Here is a 22,118-nt window from a genome sequence, read left to right as displayed (position 1 = left end):
AACCCTTTTTTTTTTTCATTTTGTTTGTTTTAACCCCAGACAGGGGGAAGGGGGTATTGAGATAGAAAGATGTACATTAAGGTGTTAGACGATAAAGTAAAATTACTACTATAAATATTTACTTGTATTCTTTTTATCTCCAGTGTGGTCAGAAACTTGATGTCTATCATTGGCAAGATGGCAAAAACAGCAGCAAGCCAATGTGTACAATGAAGGCTCATTCAAGAGTTGTCAGGTAAGAATCTTTTATCAATTCATTAATGTTTTCAATTCTTAGTTTAGATTAATAGAAAAGATTTTACTGTTCAATTTATTTTCTTTGGTTTCCTTTGTCTTTTTTTCTTGTTCATTTTAACAAAAAAAAAAAAAATCATTTTCCTAAAAATATTCCATTTTCATATCTATGGTAATTGAGGTACTTATGCAGAATTTGAACCGGACATAACTAACTGGCCGCTGAGCTTGGCTCGGAACATGACGTCAACCGCTGGCTTTCGCTGAGTGTCGTCGATTATCAAAGTGTAACAACATTACTCAAGGAAAATACTGAAGAAAACATTTAAACATAACAAAATCACCAGATATAAAAAAAAAATCTTCAGAAAAAAATATAACAACAAAAAAAAACAACCCTAGTGTAACAACTTGCTTTATTCTTGTAACAAATTTTTTTAAGTGTATGATTTTTTTGTCAACCAATTTGATTTGGTAAAACGAAATTGAACAAAACTAATAAGAAAACTAATTTTTTTAACAAAGGTTAAAAAAAAAAAAAACTCCTTTTTTATGTGTTTTTCATGTAATATTTTTTTTCTTTTTTTCTTTATTTTTGTAACTAATGTAAATTAAACTTTTCTTTTGTTATTTTTTTTTTTTCATGTGGTGGGACTGGACAACCGATTTTTAAAAATGAAATTAAGACAGCCAGGATATTTCCTTAGGATTAGGTAGATTTTTCTATGGTTGCATCAGATGATGTAAAAATGGGAGACAGCAGATGTGGAAGAAACTTTGCCAACCAACCGGGTAGTTTTTCAACATATGGTTTAAAATGGAGACAAAAGAATCATTACCAAATTTCTGCCTCCACATAAACTCAAACAGATAACTGTTGAAAAGCTCCCAGCTGGTCCCGTTGACTTTTTTTCTTTTTTTCTCAGTATTTTCCCCAAAGATCGTCTGCTTCTTTGCTATGCATTGATCAGCGTCTTATGTCAGATTACAGTCAAACCTGCCCGCATGACGTCATGTTCTGAGCAAAGCTGAGCAGACAGTTACGTCTGATTCAAATTCTGCATAAGTACCAAAATTGATTTGCTTGCTTCTAGTCATTCTCAATTAAATTCAATGAAAAATATAAAGGTAAACTGTCTGTGGGTATGTTTGTATGTTCACCTAAAAGTAAAAAAAAATACAAATGGACCACCATTAAGTTGGTATTGACTCCATAACAATAGCAAAAAATTTAAAATGCAGTTTGTGTTCACCGAGTTTCAAGTGTTTTCATTTGAAGGATTCCCTAGACTGCGAAAAACAAAAAGAGCACCTTTTTTTATCTGTCAGCATTTAACTCAAGTAAATATAATTATGCAAACAAATATGCAAAGTTAGTTTTGAATCATTGTCAAGTGTTTGAACATTGAATGAAATTCTCTCATTTCTTAAATGTTTTATTCATTTTATTTTTTCTAGGTGATTTAAATTTGAACGTTGAATGAAATTATCTCATTTCTTAAATATTTTATTCATTCTATTTTTTTTCTCAGTGATTTAGATTGGTCTCCGTTTGATGTTAACATCATTGCCTCTTGCTCTGTCGACTCTTATACTTTTCTCTGGGATGTACGGTGAGTACTTTTGATTGGCTCATTTTATAAGACCCAACATGCTTGTACCTTTTGAGGGACAAATAGTCAATGCCTTACAACCTTACAAACATGACAATCAGTCTTATAAACTGTACTGTTATCTAGAAATAACATGAGCAGAAATAATTGTATGGATTACATGTTTTTGATTTGTCCCCATCTTAATTGTTGTGGGCATGTTTTGACCATTATACTCTCCAGACCTCTTTAGGTGACTTCTCTAGTAATTTTAATTATTATTTATTTGATTTTATATGTAGTGGATAAAGTACTTAGTAAAATGCAGTTGTAATTTGCACTTTTCTGGAGGGTGAAAGTTTAATCTTCAGCGTGAACGATACTCAAAATACAATTGCGAATTAAATAGGACTTCTACCCATTCATGGCTGACAGAACAAGAGCATTTTTATTCTTGTTGGTTAAAGGCTTCTGTTCAAAATTCTACGCAGATTTCTGAATTCGACAAGCTACAACTGAAGAAGGTTGAAGGTTACATCGACCGACACATTGTGAAAAATAATGAAGATGAGAACAGTAGTTTGGATAATCCAAATAATATGAATTATCAATCCTCATTTCAAAAATTCAAAAATTTATTTGTTTGTTATTTTGTCCATTGAAAATTTTAATTGTTTTTTTTTTTATTTCATTCATTAAACTTTTTATTTAATCCATTATTCAAACCTTTTAGATTTATTATATTCATTAATTTTTTTTCAAGTTTCTGATTACAACAAGTCTCCTGAAAAAGTCTGAAGAATGCAACTGCTTAAATGTTGTAAACATAACAATCAAAGCAAGGATAACTATCTGAGACATGTAAATCGCTTCAGTCAATCCGTAACGTTTTGAAAAAGCTTTTCTATTTCATTTAAGGCTATGGACTGATTTTTAGAAGTCAAAAAAAAAAAAATGTATTTTTTGAACTGATATTAATTAGTTCAAGATTAAATCTTAAATAATTTTTGTAAATTAATAATTGAAATCTCTTCTTCCAACTTCATCTCTATAACAAACATCTTTTTAAAATGTATTTCTATCATGAGTGGATTTATAAAACTATTGAAAAAAAACAAACTTTTTATCCAATTTGACTTGATTGAAATATTTTTGTTTTTCATATTTTCTTTTTTACTTTACAGAGAACCAAGAAAACCCTCTGGTTCTTTCCAAACTGTTGGTGAGTCGCTTTTCTTTTTTATGTTTTACCACTATCAATTATTTATTTATTTTTAAAGTTTTCTTTCCAATTAAGTAAAATCTGATCATTTTAATGCAAAACCAGATCAATTCTCAAAATTCAATATTTTTCTCAGAAAAACATGTCAGATTTTCTCATTTTTTGATAAATTTTCTTGCCTATTTTATGCTTCCATACATATATATATATATATATATATATATATATATATATATATATATATATGTATATATTTTATTTTAGCTGGAGCATCCCAAGTTCAGTGGAATAAAGTAACAAATAACACATTTGCTACAACCCATGAGGGAGATGTGAGAATCTGGGATCCCAGGGTAAGTTCAGAGATGGCATTTGCTTTTGTGTTATTTTCAAGTTGGTTAATTTGCTAAAAGTTTTTAGATAATTGCCTCTCCTCACCTTCCGCAATGGGAAAGAAGTATAGGGTGGAATGATAAAACTGTCACCCTAAAAAAGACAACCTGATTCCATTTCCATTTAATGAAAACCAGTTTTCTTTTTTGTTGCAGACCATCTACTAGTTGGCCAGTTGTATACAAATCCCGAAGAGTGATAGAAGCCTTCTATCATGTCTGAAAGTGACACAATATTCAATGAGTGAGATCGGAGATGTACTGCTGTACAACTCATGCTCTCTACCAATTCAAGTTATGACAACAAGATCATTTCCAGCACCCTCAAAATGCAAATCCTGACAGTTCAGTGCTTGAGAGCACAGCTCAATGCATCAGACAACCCACAGTTATGGTCTTTAGTGTGATTTAACGTGAGGACCATATCATGCCACCTCATATCTTCAAAGTCAGCTTGAAAGTCGACACCGAAGTGTACCTGGATTTGCTAAACAATGTGGTGATCCCTTAGTGCAATCAGGTGGCCGTTGGCAGGCTCTGGGTTTGGCAGTAAAACTCAGTACCGGCCCACAAATCCAAAGAGACCTAACTTGGCTTCAGAAGGAGTGCTACAACTTTGTACCCTTCTCTCACTGGGCCGCCCTCTTCCCCCGTCCTAAACCCGATGAATTACTACATCTAGTCATAAGTCGAGAACATCACCAACATAACCTCCAACAATACAAAAGCCAGCCTGACTGCTGCCATCCGCCAAGTATTTGCCAAACTCCCACCAGTGCTTGTGGAAAGAGCATGTTCCCAGTTCTGAACCCATATTGAAGCAGTGATTGAGGCTGAAGGCTGCTACATTGAACAAATGTTAGCTCTACTACATAATCAAGTTACTTGAATTGATTTTTTCCATAAAAGTTTTAGAATAAATCTGTAGTGTTGTTTTCTTTAGGGTGACAATTTTATCGTTCCACCCTGTACACACTGCGATTGTCGTGGTTATGACTCCACAGAATCATGATGTATACTTCTATAACATACTTTTCTTTAATACATTTTTTGTTAATCATGCCACTGTCTAGGTCTTCATTATTGCCAGCCTGCAAGGTTACAACACTAGCAACAAGAGGTTAGAGACTTACATTGTCACAACAGGCTCATACTAAGAAAACAAACCACTTTAAATTCTATAGAATTTATGTCCACTTCAGATAATTGACACCTTAATCAGTCAGTTTTTATGTCCATTGATTTAAAAAGCTTATAATTTTTGCCATGTGGCCGACCTCAAAATATATTATTTATATATATATATATATATATATATAATATATTCCCGCAAAACAGGTAGAGGAACGTGTTTGGTCCCCATTAATCTGAGAGATTAGCTTCTGGGCCCTAAGCTGAAGGACTGTTTGTATTTGGTTGTACTTATGTTTTGTTTTGGGTACCAACTGGATTTTAAGCGGACCAGTCAATTGTTTTGTGTTAAATTAGAAGTGACTGTTATTCTAATTGCAAGTCTGTCTGTGTGATTTGACGTATAAACATAACTGTTTAAATTAAGTTTTACGTTTAAATAATTTTACTTTATTAATTTAATGACCAAAATATACCTTTATAAAATTTATTTAATTTCACAGATTTAATTTTTTTTTAATTTGTTAAAACTAACATGTGTTTGCCTTTCAATTTTTTCATCTTCTCTATTTATAAAATTATTTGATCAAATTTTCTGTGTGTAAATGCTGTTATGCACTAATAGTCACAAAAAATTATATCCCTCTGAAGAATATAAAATGTAAATCATCTGATTCAAAAAAATTATTTAAAAAAAAAAAAAAGTGATTCTTTCTCAAAACTTCTTTTGTAAAAAAATAATAAATAAAGCAAAGGAATTACAAATATTAACTCGAGTTCTAAAATACAATATTTATTTATTGGAAAACAGAAATACAAAGAACACAAAATCTAAAATAGAGAGGGATAAGATTAAAAAATGAAACTGTAAAAAAAAAAAACTTAAACAATGCCAGATATGTTCAGCTTGTCTGTCTTCTATATATATAATAAAGTGAAGTTGCTTTTTCCCTTCTCAAACCAAACATAACTCTATAAACAGAGGTACTACATATTATTCCAACATGATCATGATTCCTCCTCTGCATGTTTCCAGAAATTAACAATCATTTCCACTCAATTTCATAATTTCTTATATTTATTTCTTCTCTCACAAAACACTCATACATATAGGAAGTGATCATAACTTTTACTCTCTACAAATGTGTACTTCCACTCTCCTATTAATCACTGGGAATTATCACTCATTATTTATAAATTTAAAATTTAACAAAACAAAGACAAACAAAAAAGCCATTATATTATCATGTTCAATTATTATACTTTTTGGGGAATTACATATTTAGTTGAATTTTACTTTTGTTTCTTCTTCATGAAATATCTTTTCTCTTTGCTTTAGTGTATTTGCACTTTTTTTTTCTTGCATGCATTTTCTCTGTTTTATTCTTTTACTTTTTTTCAAAATTTGTTTTTTTTTTTTTTTAACTTTTCAGTACTTTTGTAGAAATTCATAAAAAAGTAATAATAAAAACTAGAAAATTTATTCAGCTGCTGAAATGAATGATCTATTTTTCACATTTGCTTTATTATAAAAACTTATATTGATATAAAAAGTTGTTGTTTTTTTTTTGTTAAACTAAAAAACTATTTTGTTCTTACAGAAAGGAAACTCTGCTGTTCATTACATTGCTGCTCATCCATCAAAGATTTATGGTTTGGATTGGAGTCCATTCTCTGAATATAACCTGGCCACCTCAAGTCAAGACTGTACAGTGAAGGTAACTTGACCAAATTGAATAAAATGGAGTAAAATGTATAAATGATTTCTTTTAAATAGTAATTGTATTAGCCATAAAAAAACTAGGTACAATACTCAGATATTTCTTTTATTTTACTGTCTCGATCTTATGTTAGGAAAGATATGAAAATAGAAACTTATGTTCAATTAGTTGTATACAGTAAGTACAAGTGTGTTTTGTTATGACCCTAAAAAGGACTATTTTTCTATAAAACAGACAAACCAAACTAGATTAATCACTTGACTTCTATATTATGAGAGAATAGAATACAATAGTAATCAATAAAATGAAATTTATTTTTCCATTTGAATTTTTCATTCCAGTCTAACTCGTTCCAATAATCTTATATTTGTATAATTTTTAGAAATTTTAGAAAAAAAGCTAAAATTTTATGTAAGTTTGTCCTCAATTTGTTGGAGGAAAAAAACGTATGAATATGACTCTCCCTCACATCATCCCAACTACATCCGAAAGCAATTAGTCTAGGAAGAAAACTCTAACATCAATCTTTACTTACTGAGTGGAGAGAGTGAGCCTTTTCTTCAAAAATTCATGTGTGAACTTCATTTGACAATTCCTCATGATTGATGGACTACCAGAGGGATACATATATATGAAATTAAGTTCGAAATATAATGAATAAAAGAACAAAATATTTTTAAAAAATGCTCAATATATGAGTAGAGGTTTTATGAATAAAATCATATAAACATTAGGAAAAGTTTATGCTGATCAACCAATTTTTTGATGTTCATACGTTTCATTATGACACTAAAGTGATTCAAGTTAATCAAAGATTAAATTTATGCAAAAGACAAAACAAAAAGTGACAGCCGAAAAGTTAACCTCATTAAATATATAATTTATTCTTTTCTACGATTATACCGTCTCTCACTATAGTCCCACAATATTTGCAGAGCACATATACAAGGTGCTTTCAATAAGTTTCCAGACATTTCTGTACAGACATTAAAAAGTGTTGTATGCTCTTGAAAATTCAGTCTGTTATTGCTATACATCTTATATGACTGACCAATTTTTATGATTTCAGGTTCAAATGAACAGCTACAGCAGGAATTGGAATACACCCTACTAAAATCTGATGGTCACTGCTGATGAATTTCAAAAATGCAATCTGGATGTGAGGACACTCTAGAAGAACAATATGCAATGAAATTCTGTTATAAACTTGGAAAAAATGCTACAGAAACATATGGAATGCTTCAGACTGCCTTTGGACTATCTTGCATGAATCAAACATAAGTTTTTGAGTGGCATAAGAGATTCAAGAAAGGCAAAGAGACTGTGAAGGATGATGAGAAGTGTGGGAGATGTAAGGAAGTCAGAACACTAGAGTTGATTGGTCAAATAAAGAATTTCATGGATAAGGACCATCGTGTGTCTATGGCGACAATAAGTGCACAGTTTGATGTTAGTGTGGCAACTGTGCACACAATTATTCATGAGGAACTGAAGATGTGGAAGATTTGCACAAAGTTTGTCTCCAAGGTGTTTCATCCTTGTCACATGGGCATCAAGATAATTCCTCACCCTCCCTATAGTCCAGACCTTGCTCCCTGTGACTTTTTGGTTATTCCCTCGAAAAACCTTAGAGGCTGTGACAAGGGTCATTGACACGCTCACACAGGAGGACTTTCATGGGGTTTTCTAGAAGTTGTTTGAATGGTACAACAAGTGCATTGCAGCCGAAGGAGATTACTTCGGAGAGGACTTGAGTTTCATGTGTGTACTATCAATAAAAGTGTCTGTACAAAAAAGTCTGGAAACTTATTTAAAGCACCTTGTATAATGAACCTGTATGTAATGTGCAAGGCCTCCTTTAAGTTGCAACTCTCCCAAAACGCATAAAACTAATTATATATATAGTAGCCTCCTTCCATCTTAACAGACTATGGATACTCTCTGTAAAGGTAGCAGCACACAGAATTTTTGTAGCAAGAGTTGCAATCTCCAACCGCATCTCTCCTGAGTCAGCACTGTTAAATATTAGTGGCAAGTGGATGTTCAGGATGACTGGAAACAGCGCCTAGAATTTCCAAATGGTCACCTGTCTGGTACTAGCCAGGCTCAACGTTGCTTAATTTTGGTGATCTGACGAGAATCAGTGTGTCAATGTGGTTGGATGATTTGTAATTTCAAGAATTGTATCCAATCCTGTCATATATTTTTTTATTCATAATATTAAACATTTTACACAATAACATTCAAATAAGTACGTTTTCATCTGTTTTTAAAATTTAATTTTTCTGTTGTTGTGAAATAAAAAAAAAATATTTATATATACACTTCCTAATGACACATCATCCAATAAGTCTTGAGCCTAACAAAGAAAGCAACAACTTTTTAGGTAAAATTCGACTTTATTCATCAACATAGTTTCCTTTTAGGATGACATACTGATTCCAACGTTTCTCCAACAATTCAACGACTTTTTGGGAGAATAATTTTCTTTGGCCACAAAACATGTCTCAGTTTCCAATATCAGTTCTCTTTCCCTGAAGCATTCTTTTGAAACCTGCAAACAGCTGGGAGTCAATAAGTGATGAATAAAATACTTTGTTTCCGATGGAGCAGAGACCGATTCACACTTATGAAGCTATTGCTCCACTTGAACAATATTTTTCATATCAGAAAGTAATGCTTTATCAACACACAAAATTTAGATTTTTTTCATTGTGTTGAAAATTTACAGTAGTTGCTCCATTTAAATAACTAATTTGTAAACTAATAATCCAATTGGGCTCAAATTTTGGTGCATGCCATTTGAAGATTATTACTTAAGAAGTTGATATCATTTTTTAAAATGGGTGCCATCTATATGTTAGACTATGTTGGACTTCTTTAGTGATGTGTTATTAATAATGTCTAGTGATGTTCTTCAAATTTAAGTTAGTTTTTGTGCTTAATTTGTTCATGCATAGAAAATGTTTAATTGTTTTTTTTTTCTTTGAATCATTTTTCATTATTTTAGTTTTGGGATGTGACAAGTTTAAAGCGCCAGGAAGAGATCTTACTCTCTGGATCTCCTGTTTGGAAAGCTCGATATACTGTAAGTTATATTTTCATATAAATCTCATCTGTCTGTTTAAATGTATGCATGTATGTCTGCCTAAAACTTTTGACAGAGGCGACAGATTTTCACAAGATCAGTATTGTTTTGAAGCTCAACCCTTCAGACGACAAATATCGAAAAATTAGTCTAAACCATTAATTCCTTCACCCTCAGCTGGGCACTTTTCTACAGGGAGGGGTTGCTTTTTTTGCCGATATTTTCAAAAGTTATCCCCTTTTATCGATTGACTAGCCTTAATTTAAACCTTCACCACTTCCAATTTGGCAATGGATACAACAGCAAAAACGTCACATTTTTTTTTCACATTCTTTTCCTCCTTCGCAGTACAGATTCGAGCCTGCCTGCCTACTACCACTTTTTTTGTTTTGCTTAACACACATCTCCAAACACCTGAGCAACGCCGGGCACCCAGGCTAGTATTTTCATATAAAAATATGCATGATATAAAATTTGGTTAATAGTTTTTCTGTTATTTTTTTTGTATATCCTCTACATTGAAACATGCTCTTAAAGATAGTAGTTAATACTACTGCGCAGTTTGATGTTTTCTGTTCCCAGCTGCTGAGGTTGGATGCCTTGTCATATTACCGCTGATGTTGATAGCTGCTCTCTGGGCATTACAATTATTCATCAGATGTTCTCTGATGTTCAGAGCATGGAAGTCAGCCTTGTTATTGTTCAGCTACTGCTTTTTGGTCAGCTACTGTATTTGCCTTTGACATCAAAGGACAGCATTCTGTGTTGCCAAAGATTGTCATCCATTCTCTTCATATAGCGAAACTATCTCAATCTTCCATGCATTTGGTATTGTTTATCAAAAATATAAATATTAGTGTTTTTTTTTTTAAATGACAAATAAGCATATATGAAATTATATGTATATTTTTATTATATATGCAGTGTTGAGGTGCACACACGCATCTGGTAGTAATGCACTGAATGATGTGTCAACCTGTCAAATTAGACGGCTTAAGGGAAAGTCTGGAGATGCACCCTGCAATCAAAAGCAGGTCACATATAAACAGCAGACTGAAAGGGGAAACAGATGTGCCAGTAAGCCTAGAGGTGAACGACGAGCGTGACTCTGATCACCCACCTTCTCCATTCCGTCTTTTCTGTTCTCTAGCTAAGCGCACAAATTTTTATGACACTGTGATGACGACCAGAAATAAAGCTTATATTTTATTATATACAAACGAGTGACGAGTTTTGCTTCTTGCTGACGAAAAGATCGATTATGCAGTACGCTTCATATATTCCTTCATTATATTATCTTTTAAAAAAAGGGTAAATAGAGGAGGAGAACAATGAATTAAATAAATTGAATATAAGAAGACCATGCCGATAAGATATGTGTTAGAAAATAAATTTTAAAAAGTCTTTATACAGAGAATTCAAGCACTTATGCAGTATGAAAATCACATTTCAAGTAGAAATTCTTCAATATAGGACATATATGAAAATCACATTTCAAGTAGAAATTCTTCAATATAGGACATATATGAAAATCACATTTCAAGTAGAAATTCTTCAATATAGGACATATATGAAAATCACATTTCAAGTAGAAATTCTTCAATATAGGACATATATGAAAATCACATTTCAAGTAGAAATTCTTCAATATAGGACATATATGAAAATCACATTTCAAGTAGAAATTCTTCAATATAGGACATATATGAAAATCACATTTCAAGTAGAAATTCTTCAATATAGGACATATATGAAAATCACATTTCAAGTAGAAATTCTTCAATATAGGACATATATGAAAATCACATTTCAAGTAGAAATTCTTCAATATAGGACATATATGAAAATCACATTTCAAGTAGAAATTCTTCAATATAGGACATATATGAAAATCACATTTCAAGTAGAAATTCTTCAATATACTTTTGTACCCTGCTAAGTATAAGTATCCTCATCAAAAATTATGAAAAATTATTGAATAGAAGTTAAATTAAAATCAGTTTTCATATTTTGCCGATCTGCCATTGATAAGAACAGAAATACTTGTAAAGCAGGGGAAGATAAGTCTGTCATTTAACCAATTAATAATGAATGGCAGATTTGCAAAATATGAAAACAGATTTCTACTTAATTTTTCTTCATTTTTAGTGAGGATAGTTATTTTTGCTTAATACATAGATAAATATCAAAGAATTTTTACTTGGAATGCGATTTTTCATATGTACCCCATACTGTATAAGTGCCAGCATTTTTATCATATTATATACTGATCTTAATTTAAAAAATAAATGAACCAAACACATGCAGCAGGTTTGAGAACAGATCGACCAAAACCTAATGTAAATATCTATTTTAATAAATAGAAAAACCATGTAAATATTGAAAAATACTGTTAAAAAAATACTCTTTTAAAGTTATGGAAGACTATAATAACCTATAAGCTTGTACTTTTCTCCAGTTCTCCTAAACACTAGCCAGTCTAAAGCAACAATTACAATAGCATATATATCTATACTCCCAATATCTTATTCTAGTTGTTTTTTCATTATTTCTCATTTCTTCTTTCTAACAAATTTCCAAATGCTGATTACTTATTTAAATCTATATTTTATATTTTATACGTATGCATTCATTATTACTGTGTATTAAGTATTATTAGGCTTGGCTAGTGTTTAATAAAGTGGATATCCTAACAGTACAATAATAACAGTCCAAAGGAGTTAGTAAAGTATGATTCAGAATAATAATTGGCAGACTAATTGATACAAGTCCATAACATAACTACTCCCTCATCCATGAATAAACAGAAATTAAAAAGAATTTAAAAATCTGTATGGTGTATGTACATATGACAGAAAGAAAATATCATACACTAAAAATCATGTAAATTGATCAGATGGTTTTATTTTAAAAGAAAATCAAATTTTATGGCTAAGACTCTCAATGCTGAAGACCAACAGAGTAATTCCAGTTGATTCAAACTTTTTGTAAGATTTTAGAAAGCCATTCTTAACATGGGGAGAAGGCATTGGAAAAACTCAAATTTATCACTGGTTAACTCCCCCTTAAAATAACTCATCAGAAATCGTTTAAAATCATCCTTGTACATTATGGTAATGCCTACAAATTCACATTAATTACCCTTCTCATACCATACTGGTAAGCAAATCTAATAATTACACGTGCAGCTGCCCCTACAAGGGGTATCCTTTGTCTTTCGAGACTGAACGGAGGCATCGATATTTCAAAAAGTGTCATTTTATTGATTAAAAGAATATTTAACTGACAATTATTTTTATGGAAGAAAAGTAATTTTTGTTCTTTATAGAATTGATAATAACAGAAATTTATTATTTCAAAGTGAACATTAACAAAAAATTATACAAATTCATGTAGAAAGCACCATGAATTTTCATAGAATCCCGCTAGTAACTGTAAAAGTCTGATTTTCATGATCAAAATTTTTTGAATGATCATCTTCAATAGCATAATATACTTATTTTATATATTCTTGATGTAAATAATTTTCCTCATTTCTTCTTGAACCGTTTTATTTTAGGATTTCAAACCAAAAGATTTTAGTACTTCTGATGTTATTTTTATTATGCTTCCGAATCATCTTTTATTCATCTGAAAAATGTTGTTTAATTGTTTTTCTTACTTCGCCTTTATAGCCATTTCAAACTGGTTTGGTGACAGTTGTCCTACCTCAGTTGACAAGAGATCCCTATTTGAATCTTTGGAATATTTCTAATCTTAAACAACCTGTTCACACGTTTGTTGGCCACGGAGATGTTGTGTTAGATTTCCATTGGAGAAATAAAGCAGCAGGTATTGTTTAATCTTTTTTTTTTGTTTTTAATTTTTTTTTTTTCATGTGACTATTTTTATTTTCAATCTTCTTAAAACAACTTAATGGGTTCTATATAGATCTTGGTTAATCGCTGCTGGGTGAACAGGCGCAGTTGGTATAGTGGCGACTCAGCATATTATTGCTATTGAAACACATGGACATTGCTCAGTTTTTGACTTGCTCAGTGTTCGGTGGAATTCATAGATAATAGTAGGCATTACTTGACAGGAATCGTGACATGAACACTTTTACCTTGATAATCAATGCCCCCCTCCCCCTCCCTTTATACTGACATGGAAATCTCCTCTTCTGATAATTCTGAAAATGTTACTGATGGGAAGGGGATGCAAAAAAAAAACATAGTTTTAAATTGGAAGACAAAAAGGAGAATTTCTCTTCATTTTTCACACAAGAAAAATTTTATTTTATTTTAGTTTATTTTTTTGTGCAAGGGTGTCATCATTTATCAAGGCCTGAAGAAAGCCACTCGAGGATAAGGGTTAATAAGTGTAAATCGGTAGTGGTGGAAGTTGGGTACAATTTGATTATTTAAGACTGTTTATATTGAACTTAGAAACTACCATGTTGTAGTCAGCTGGAAAGCAGGCATACGGTACAGAGTTCTGCAAGCAGGCAGTTCTAGGAAAGAAACTTTGTTTATGGAATTTGTGTTTAGATTTAGGCAGAGAGAGTAGGAAAAATTGTTGGCAGTTGTTGTAGCTTGCAGAGAGGGAACCATAAATTGAAGGTCAGATGAGCACTTGCCATGAAAATAATGACTAAAGATAGTAAAGTATGATTCAGAATAACATATTCTAAAGATACTTAATGGATTCTATATACATTTTAGTTAATCGCTGAAAAGTAAAGATAGACTTGCAACATCAGTTCTGTGAGAAAGAGGTTGCAAGAAGGAGAAAAAGACATTTCCTACTGCTTTTGAAGCTGGTTTTGAACTCTGTCAAGACAGGAAAAGGTGCTCTGAGTAGCTCCTCTCCAGATGTGGCAACAGTACTGCATTTTAGAACATATTTGGTTCTTGTATAGGTAAAAGATTGCATCTGGAATGAGATACCTTTTTGAGCATTAGAATGATGTAACCATTTTTTACAGCAACCTTGGCAACAGATTTGATGTAAGCCTTCTATTTCAGGTCAGTAGTGAAGGCAATGACACATCATTTATCTTTGTCTCTATTTCATGCATTCATGATGTAAAATTGTTATTGTTATGACAAAAAGAAAACAATATTAATAAAAAGACATATAAATAGGGACACATGATTAATATTAGTCAATTTTTGTAACTTAGATTTGAAATATTTATAAATATTGCAAAATTGTAAATGTAGTTGATTTTTCCTCAAAGATGAGAAATTTAACAGCCAAAATGAAAGGATAAGTGTGATTGGCGCCATTGAAAACGTAGATTGAATAAACTTTACCTCACAATAGTTATTAACATCTATCGGACTAATCCCAGTATTTAGTTTTTGCTGGAGCTTATTATCTGATTTCTCATGCAACTTGCATTTTGGGTTGAAGGCCATTGTTTACAGTCTATACTGAATAAGCTTGCTACCTGGGGCTCTGATAAAGGTAACTCAAAACCAAAAGGACCCCCCCCCCCGGGCTATCTTCAATCCGTGTACCACAAATTCATATTACAAAGAAATGTAAGCATCTATGGAGTGCGTTTTTTTTTTTTGTTTGTTTTTTTTTTTGTTAGAAGTGGCAAAATTTAAATTAAAATAAATCACAGAAAAATATTTTTATTATACAAATATGTGGTTAATTCCAGAAATTTATTTTCAGAATTTAAATACAATTTTGGGCATAAGGCCCCGTGCTTCATGTATATATTGTGTAATCTAAGTAATTACAAACTGTATACATAAAATTAGGCAATAACATATAACAAATATTGTCTTCCAAGTGGTCTATTGTGCGTAGTTTATCAACGTAGACATGGGACTTTACAGATTTAAGAAAATAATCTAATTTCGATTATAGCTGATGGCACTTAAGTCATCTATTTTTTTATAAATAATTTTATCAAGAATTCTTCATAAGTTTTGGTTTTGGTTTCGATTATGGCTAAAGAAACTCAAGTTTTTATTTCAGTTTCAATTCAAGCTAATGCACCCAAGTCATATGGATATATTTTTTTAATTATTTTTGAAATCAACTTTATAACATATAAAAATCGATAGAACATTAACACTATAAAAATATATACAAAATCTGCAAGAATTAAAATATCATATTTAAGCATACTTTACAACCGGACTTTGCTGGGCATTTGTGCTAGCTTAGATAAATACATTTGCAGTTTTAACAAAAAAGCAACAATAATATCAGTGTCACCATTTACACTGAACATCTACAGAATGCCAACAAATAATAAATGCTATAATCAAAAACTAATGGTAATACCAAAAGATTTTCACAAAATTTCATCTTTCTGGCCTGACTTAAGCAAATTCAAGTCTTTTTGGCAAGTTTAGTTTTCTGCTTACATTGATAAACTTGAAGTATTTTTCTTATAAACAATATATATATATTTTTTACTTGTAAACCTATTTTTTAAACACATCTTTTTATTTTTTCATCATTAGTTATAATTGAATGATGTAATTTAGGCTGATATTTTTAATTTATATATAAACCTTGCTATCTTTTTTTATTTATTTATTTCAGCCAACTCATCTCCTGAAGAAGGCCAGAGGATGAGTTGGTCAAAAAGCAGGTGAAACAACAATTGTGAAAATGAGGATAAAAGTCTACAAAAGAATGAATACGCAAAGTCTTTTTTTTTTTCTTTTTTTTTTTTATACAAATTCCTTTTTCTTCCTCAGATACAACAGATTACCAGCTTGTTACTTGGTCCAAAGATCAAAGTCTAAGAATGTGGAATATTGATATCAACATGCAAAAGGTTTTTCTTTTTTATATTTGAACCTGTAAAAAAAAAAAAAATTATTTTTGTAAATATTTTAAAAGGAGGCTGCATCAGTTAATTCAAGCCTTAAATTGAAAATAAAAATAAAAAAACAAAAAAACTTATCTTTCTGATGGTTTAGTACATTTTCAATAATTGTCATAATTGTATTTCATTGAAATTTCTTTTTAAAAAATGCTCATCCATTTTTGTTTTAAATGTGTTTTAAAAAAAAAAAAAAAGATAATGGTAAAATTGAGGTATGACTTGAAATTTCTATTTTCCACTAGCAATTTGGTCAAATTTAACCAGGGTCGTTCACTAAAGATATGTAAATTTAATAAACAAAAAAAAAGATTTTTTTTTTTTTTTCTCTAGCAGACAGATATACTTTTACTCGAATGACCAATTTCTGGGGTTGTCAATCCTCATTCAATTGAGTTCCTTTACGTAATTGACAGCATTGCATCTCAGTTTAAGGATGAGCCTTCAGAGTGACTGTTAAGAGTATGACTCATTTGTTGCATGAGCTAATATTTTGCTATCATTGTGGTTAGCAAATGATAGCCCTGTCCCAATATTAATAAGAAACTGTTCTATCAATAAGAATTGTTTTCATGAAAAAATAAAATTTCTAAATTATTCTCAAGCATTCAAAGTCATTTGAGAAATGGGAAGTTCTGATCACTTCCTTTCCATAGAGAATAGGGTAAAAATATTGTAGGTGATATTATAGCGAGAGAGAAGGAAGTTATGGTCAGTTCTTTTTTCATCAAATGAGCCTGAAGCAGAAATTATTTGGCTGGTGGGAGGAAGCGAGATGTTGGGTGTGATTGAAAGGCTTTTAATGTCAGCTGAGTGGCAAGTATAGTTTTGCAATATCCTGTTTTGAGAGATATAGCACCAATAAATCTATGAATCATAAAAAAAAAGTGTGTTGTGTCTCCTTGATAAAATTTTTTGAGTTCACGCACGTATGTTTTTATAAATGAGATGGAGATGTACAGCCATTCTGATATACTAAAAATCGGTATCTCATGTTGCAACAAGATACAAACGTAAAAAAAAAATAAAAGACAAGACTGCAAAGCAGCATTGGATCAACACATTTTTATCATCCATTCTTTGTAACATTTTCATGAAAAAAGATTTTCATGCCTTTTATTTCTTCATCACACTCTTACACCATTGCTCATCAGCTGACTTCATTAACCTTAGCTTATGCTTTTAGTACATAAGCACGACTTCCTTACATCTGTCTGCTGTTTACATCAATCTTAGTGGTCCATTATTTCTTTGTCCTGATGCTCTCAGACCAGGCTGTCTGGAGATATTTGTTTTTCCCTTTCTTTCTCTTTGCAAAACTTGATCATGTTCTGTAAAACCAAAAAGAGAAATAACAATTTCCTCTACAAAACATACAAACTTAACACCATGAATAAATATTTGAAGATATAAAGAACTTGAAGCATGAAAACTTTTTCCAAAAAGATTGAATTTTGCATTAAAGGTTGATATGCAATAAAACCAAACAACCCAACCGATACTTTGTCACAATTACCTCAATTTCATAAGAATTATTGGCGCTTCTACAGAATTGGGACATGGTTTTGTAGTCGATAAATGGAGTTTTCAGATAAAAAAACAATGGTTTCAACAGATTTGTTTTGTCAATTCTAATGAGTTACAATGGTAGCTTCCAAATTATGCAGTTGAAATTACCTGAATATTACGGAATTATTAAAAAAAACAACTTTAATCATGTTAGCAGGTGAAAAATTACCTCCCTGTGGCTTATGATCATTTGCATGAAATTCTAGTTTTTATTCTTTTTAATAAATAATTTTCTACCTTATCAATTTTCATAATTTTTGGATATAATCATCTTAAATAATATGAGGAATACGTAGATACCATTGTTTTCATGTGAAATTCAGTATTACAATTTCCAAATTTTTGTCCCAATAGTGTAGAAGCGCCAAATTATTTTATACAAAAGTTGTTATATAGTCATCACCATTTTCAATGCACTTTTTCCAGCGATGAACACTGTACATGGACATCTAGAGTGTACTTTGTCATACGAAGGTCATTCCAAAAGTAAAGCCTCTTATTTTTAACTCAAAAAGTTGAAAAACTACGAAGACGGGAGTTGTACCATTAAAACAAGCAACCTTTTGTGCTACCGAATTTATTTTTTTACATAGTCACCACCATTCTCAATGTACTTTTGCCAGAAATTTAATGATGCATTTCTGCTTCTAACGTCGGTTCATGACACAGTTGCTTTCTTAGCATCTCACACCATCAATATCTGCAACAGAGAGATGAAGCTTTCAGATTATGAATGCATAAGTTCAGTCATCATAACAATGTTATTCTTACAATCTCCTCTGATCCATTTGGGCGGAATAAAAAATAGGAGGCATTACTTTTGGAACGCCCCTCATAGATTTGCCTTAATTTCACCTAACATCAAGGTGCCTCACTGTAGTCCTCAATCTTTTTTAGGAAATCATAACTACTTATGTCATTTTGTTAAATAAAAAAAATCTTAAATTTTCCTGCATTGTTGTTTTTTTTTTTTTTTTATATGTAGCTCTGTCGTCCCGATGCAGCCAGTGTAATGGAGAACAATGGCGATGATACAATTGTGATGGAATACGACTCGTTAAGGCCCAGTGTTGTTTCAGCAAGTGCCCCAGTGGGAGAACCTGCTTTCACTTCAATATTTCAGCCTCAGACACTTTTACAAGAATTTTCATTAGTAAACAAAGACATTCCCAAAGTTATGGTTGAAAAGGTAAATTTTTTTTTTCTTTGTTATCAATGTGACTCTTTTGTTGAAAGGAAGGCAATTTTTATCTTGTGGTGTTCTTTTTTAAATGAACTAGATGAAGTACATGTCTACGGCAAGTTTCAAATCTTCCTGAACTTTTAAATAATGTTATGAAAGTCTAGTCAGTCATTAGAGCTTTGAAAATCCCCTAAGATTAAAAAAAAAAATTTTTTTATTACATTTTCACCCCAAACAAGGCACCTTGCCACTTTGGTGTAGAGGGCTACTATCAGGAGCAACAACTACTGGGGTACTATGTTGGGATTTGGGCAGCAAGATGTCGGTTCACATTACACTTGAACTTCTGCATGTCAGTGCAATTGGAGAAGCAGGGACCTGGAATGGGGAAGAAACTACTGGAGTAGAAAGATCTTTTACATCTAGGAATCTCTACTGTGTAGGGGTGGGATTTAGCTGCCTGTCGGGTTTGTCGAGGGTGTCTACGTCATGGGGGCACAAGTGTCTGCAGTTCGCCAAAGCATTCACCATTAAAATACTTGTAGAACAGGCAGAGGGATGCAACATTTCGTCGATGGGACAGAGGCTGAAGCTTAGATGCCAGTTTAGGGCCTATCAGATTTGCGACTCTCTTTTGAACCTTGTCTAGGAGCGAGAGACTAGTAGCAGATGCACCAGCCAAAATGTAACAGCAATACTCCATACATGGGCGAATGGTGGCCTTATAGAGGTACAGGATACTATTGGGTGTTAGTAGTTTTCTAGCACGGTAGAGAGAGCCTACCTTCTTCGCAGCGGTCCTGGCAATACTTTCAATGTAATTGTTCCAACTCATGTTTCCTGTGAATGTTAGGCCAAGGAGTTTGAAAGATGTACTCTCAGATAAAGAGTCACTGGCTATTGCTATTGGTGGCAGAGAAGGTTTCTTGTAATTATTGAAGGAAACCAGTTTAGTCTTGGCAGCATTGAATGTGACCATCCATTTTTGTCCCCATTCCACTACAGATTGGAGTGTTTTTGCCATTTCTTTAGATATGTGTTCATTTGTTTTCCTGTCGTGCCTGCTATAGATTGTGGTGTCATCAGCATATACACCCATCTCAGAGGCAATTTTGTCGGGGAGGTCATTAATAAATATTAGGAACAATAGAGGTCCAAGGATAGATCCTTGAGGCATTCCCGCATTTATATCATATTGTTTAGATGTACGACCGTTGAGGACAACCTGGATTTTTCTCTTATCTAAGAAGGATTTAATTATGTTAAGTATTCTACCAGTGATACTGTATGATCTAATTTTACTGAGGAGACCCTCATGTCATACCTTGTCAAAAGCCTTAGATATATCTAGAGCTACCACTCTGCCCTCTCCCGCTTTGTCCAGTGAATGGTATATACATTCAGAGATTACAGTGAAGATGTCTGCTGTGGAACGGGCTTGTCTAAATCCATATTGTTGTCTGTCAGAAGTTTAGCATCTGTAAGGTGATGGACTAGAGCATGGTTAATTATGGTCTCAAATATTTTGGCGAAAAGTGGGAGGAGGCAAATGGGGCGATAATTTGATGGGTCAGTTCTTTTGCCAGAATTCTTGAAGACTGGTACCGCAGAAGCAGTTTTCCAACAGCCCGACAAGCAAGATCCATTAAGGCATTTGTTGTAAAGTTTGGAGAACTGGAGCTACTTCGGCTGAGCATTTTTTAATAGCACGGCCGGGATGAGATCAGGTCCACATGCTTTTGAAGTGTCAAGGATTTTTATGATAGCATGCACCTGAGAGGGGTGATATTTAGATCGCAAAGGAAAGTCAGGTAGGGGGTGGTTGGAAGGGTCCATTGTGGAATTTGAGGCATACCGACTGGCAAGCATATTAGCCTTGTCAGTTGTTGAGCAAAGAACCTCGTGATTGTTGGTTAGTGGGGGAATTGTTGATTGCCCATTATTTACTACACTGTTGTAGATTTTCCAGAAGTCACGAGTTCCTAAACTTTGTGCTTCGATGCATTTTTTAGTGGTTTCAGTAAATTCTCTCTTAGCTGTCGCTATTTCTTTCTTAACGTTACTTCTCACTTCTATATACTTCTGTCTGTTTGAACTGGACTTATGTTGGTTAAATCTGTGGTATGCATGCTGCCTTTGAGCAATGGCAGTTGTGCAAGTAGAAGTAAACCATTGAGGAGAGTGGGGCTCGCTGTAAAATTTCCGCATGGGAACATGTGCTCCAATTGCCATTTTGAACCATTCAGTGGTCTCATTTGTGCACTGTTCAGCAGGAAGAGAAAAAATATTTCCCCATGGGGCATCTCTGATAAAATCTCTGATGGCTTCCCAGTCAGCCTTTTTATAATATCTCGTTTTGAGCACTGGCTCTAGAGTTTTGGATCTAGAATTTAGGGCGATTTCGACCATTATCACTGCATGATCAGCGTTCCCGAGTGGGCTGTCAGCATTTGTTATACAATCATCGGGAACTGTGATCAGAAACAGATCTAGAAGTGGTGCGTGTTGTTCTTGCTGGTCAGGGAAACAGGTTGGAAATGTAACCATTTGCAATAGGGAGTGAGATATAGAGAAGCTATGTGTTGTGCTGCCTGCTGCATCTGTGTAAGTAGAAAATCCAAGCCAGTTTTTTTGGTGGACATTAAAGTCACCAAATACATGTACTTGTGCGCTAGTGTCGAGGGAGATTGCTGTGTCTATGCTGTCAGAGACTTTGTTTATTATGAGCGGTAGAGAAAATAAAAGTAGCTAATGTTATGTTGCATGTTTAGTCTAAAGCACATAAAGGCTTGATCATCCGATTCTAGGTTTGTTTCTCTAGTCAAGGTGAGGGTGTTACGAATGTAGACTCCAAGTCCGTGCATATGTCTGTCATAGTCCTTACAGCAGAGTGGGAGATAGCCAGACATGTTAAAGTAGTTAGAGGAGATGGAGGAGTGTAGGTTCATCTCAATTAGTGCTAAGATATCCGGGGTATTTGTTAGGAGAAATGCTTCAACATCAGCTAAATTTGTTCTAGGCCCATGGATGTTTGTGAATGCAAGCCTCAAGGGAGGAGGCCAGTTGGATTTGTTTGACCCGAAGCCTGGTTTAAGCTTATTTTTTGATTGTACTGTCATGTTTTTAAAGAGTTTCAGTTAGGTAAGGG

The 22,118-nt window shown here is 32.7% G+C and overlaps 1 protein-coding gene across 24 annotated transcripts in view; it reads left to right on the top strand.

Annotated features, from left to right (window-relative positions):
- Positions 1–22,118, top strand: part of LOC145252331 (GATOR2 complex protein WDR59-like) — a 220,693-nt gene that overhangs the window by 18,998 nt on the left and 179,577 nt on the right. For all 24 annotated transcript variants that reach the window (XR_013863759.1, XR_013863756.1, XR_013863755.1 and 21 more), the window contains exons 4-12: positions 144–235; positions 1,767–1,847; positions 3,011–3,048; positions 3,313–3,401; positions 6,173–6,289; positions 9,303–9,380; positions 13,055–13,211; positions 16,091–16,170; positions 18,773–18,976. Coding sequence is in view for 19 of the 24 variants with exons in the window: in XM_080112904.1 (XP_079969030.1) it covers positions 144–235; positions 1,767–1,847; positions 3,011–3,048; positions 3,313–3,401; positions 6,173–6,289; positions 9,303–9,380; positions 13,055–13,211; positions 16,091–16,170; positions 18,773–18,976 (936 nt within the window). In the remaining 5 variants the exon portion in view is untranslated. The remainder of the gene's footprint in view (positions 1–143; positions 236–1,766; positions 1,848–3,010; positions 3,049–3,312; positions 3,402–6,172; positions 6,290–9,302; positions 9,381–13,054; positions 13,212–16,090; positions 16,171–18,772; positions 18,977–22,118) is intronic.

The sequence above is a fragment of the Euprymna scolopes genome, chromosome 1 (assembly GCF_053919585.1).
Source record: "Euprymna scolopes isolate OS-2025 chromosome 1, ASM5391958v1, whole genome shotgun sequence".
Taxonomy (NCBI): domain Eukaryota; kingdom Metazoa; phylum Mollusca; class Cephalopoda; order Sepiida; family Sepiolidae; genus Euprymna; species Euprymna scolopes.
The sequence above is the reverse complement of the archived record's forward strand: the minus strand, read 5'-3'. Positions and strand labels throughout refer to the sequence as shown.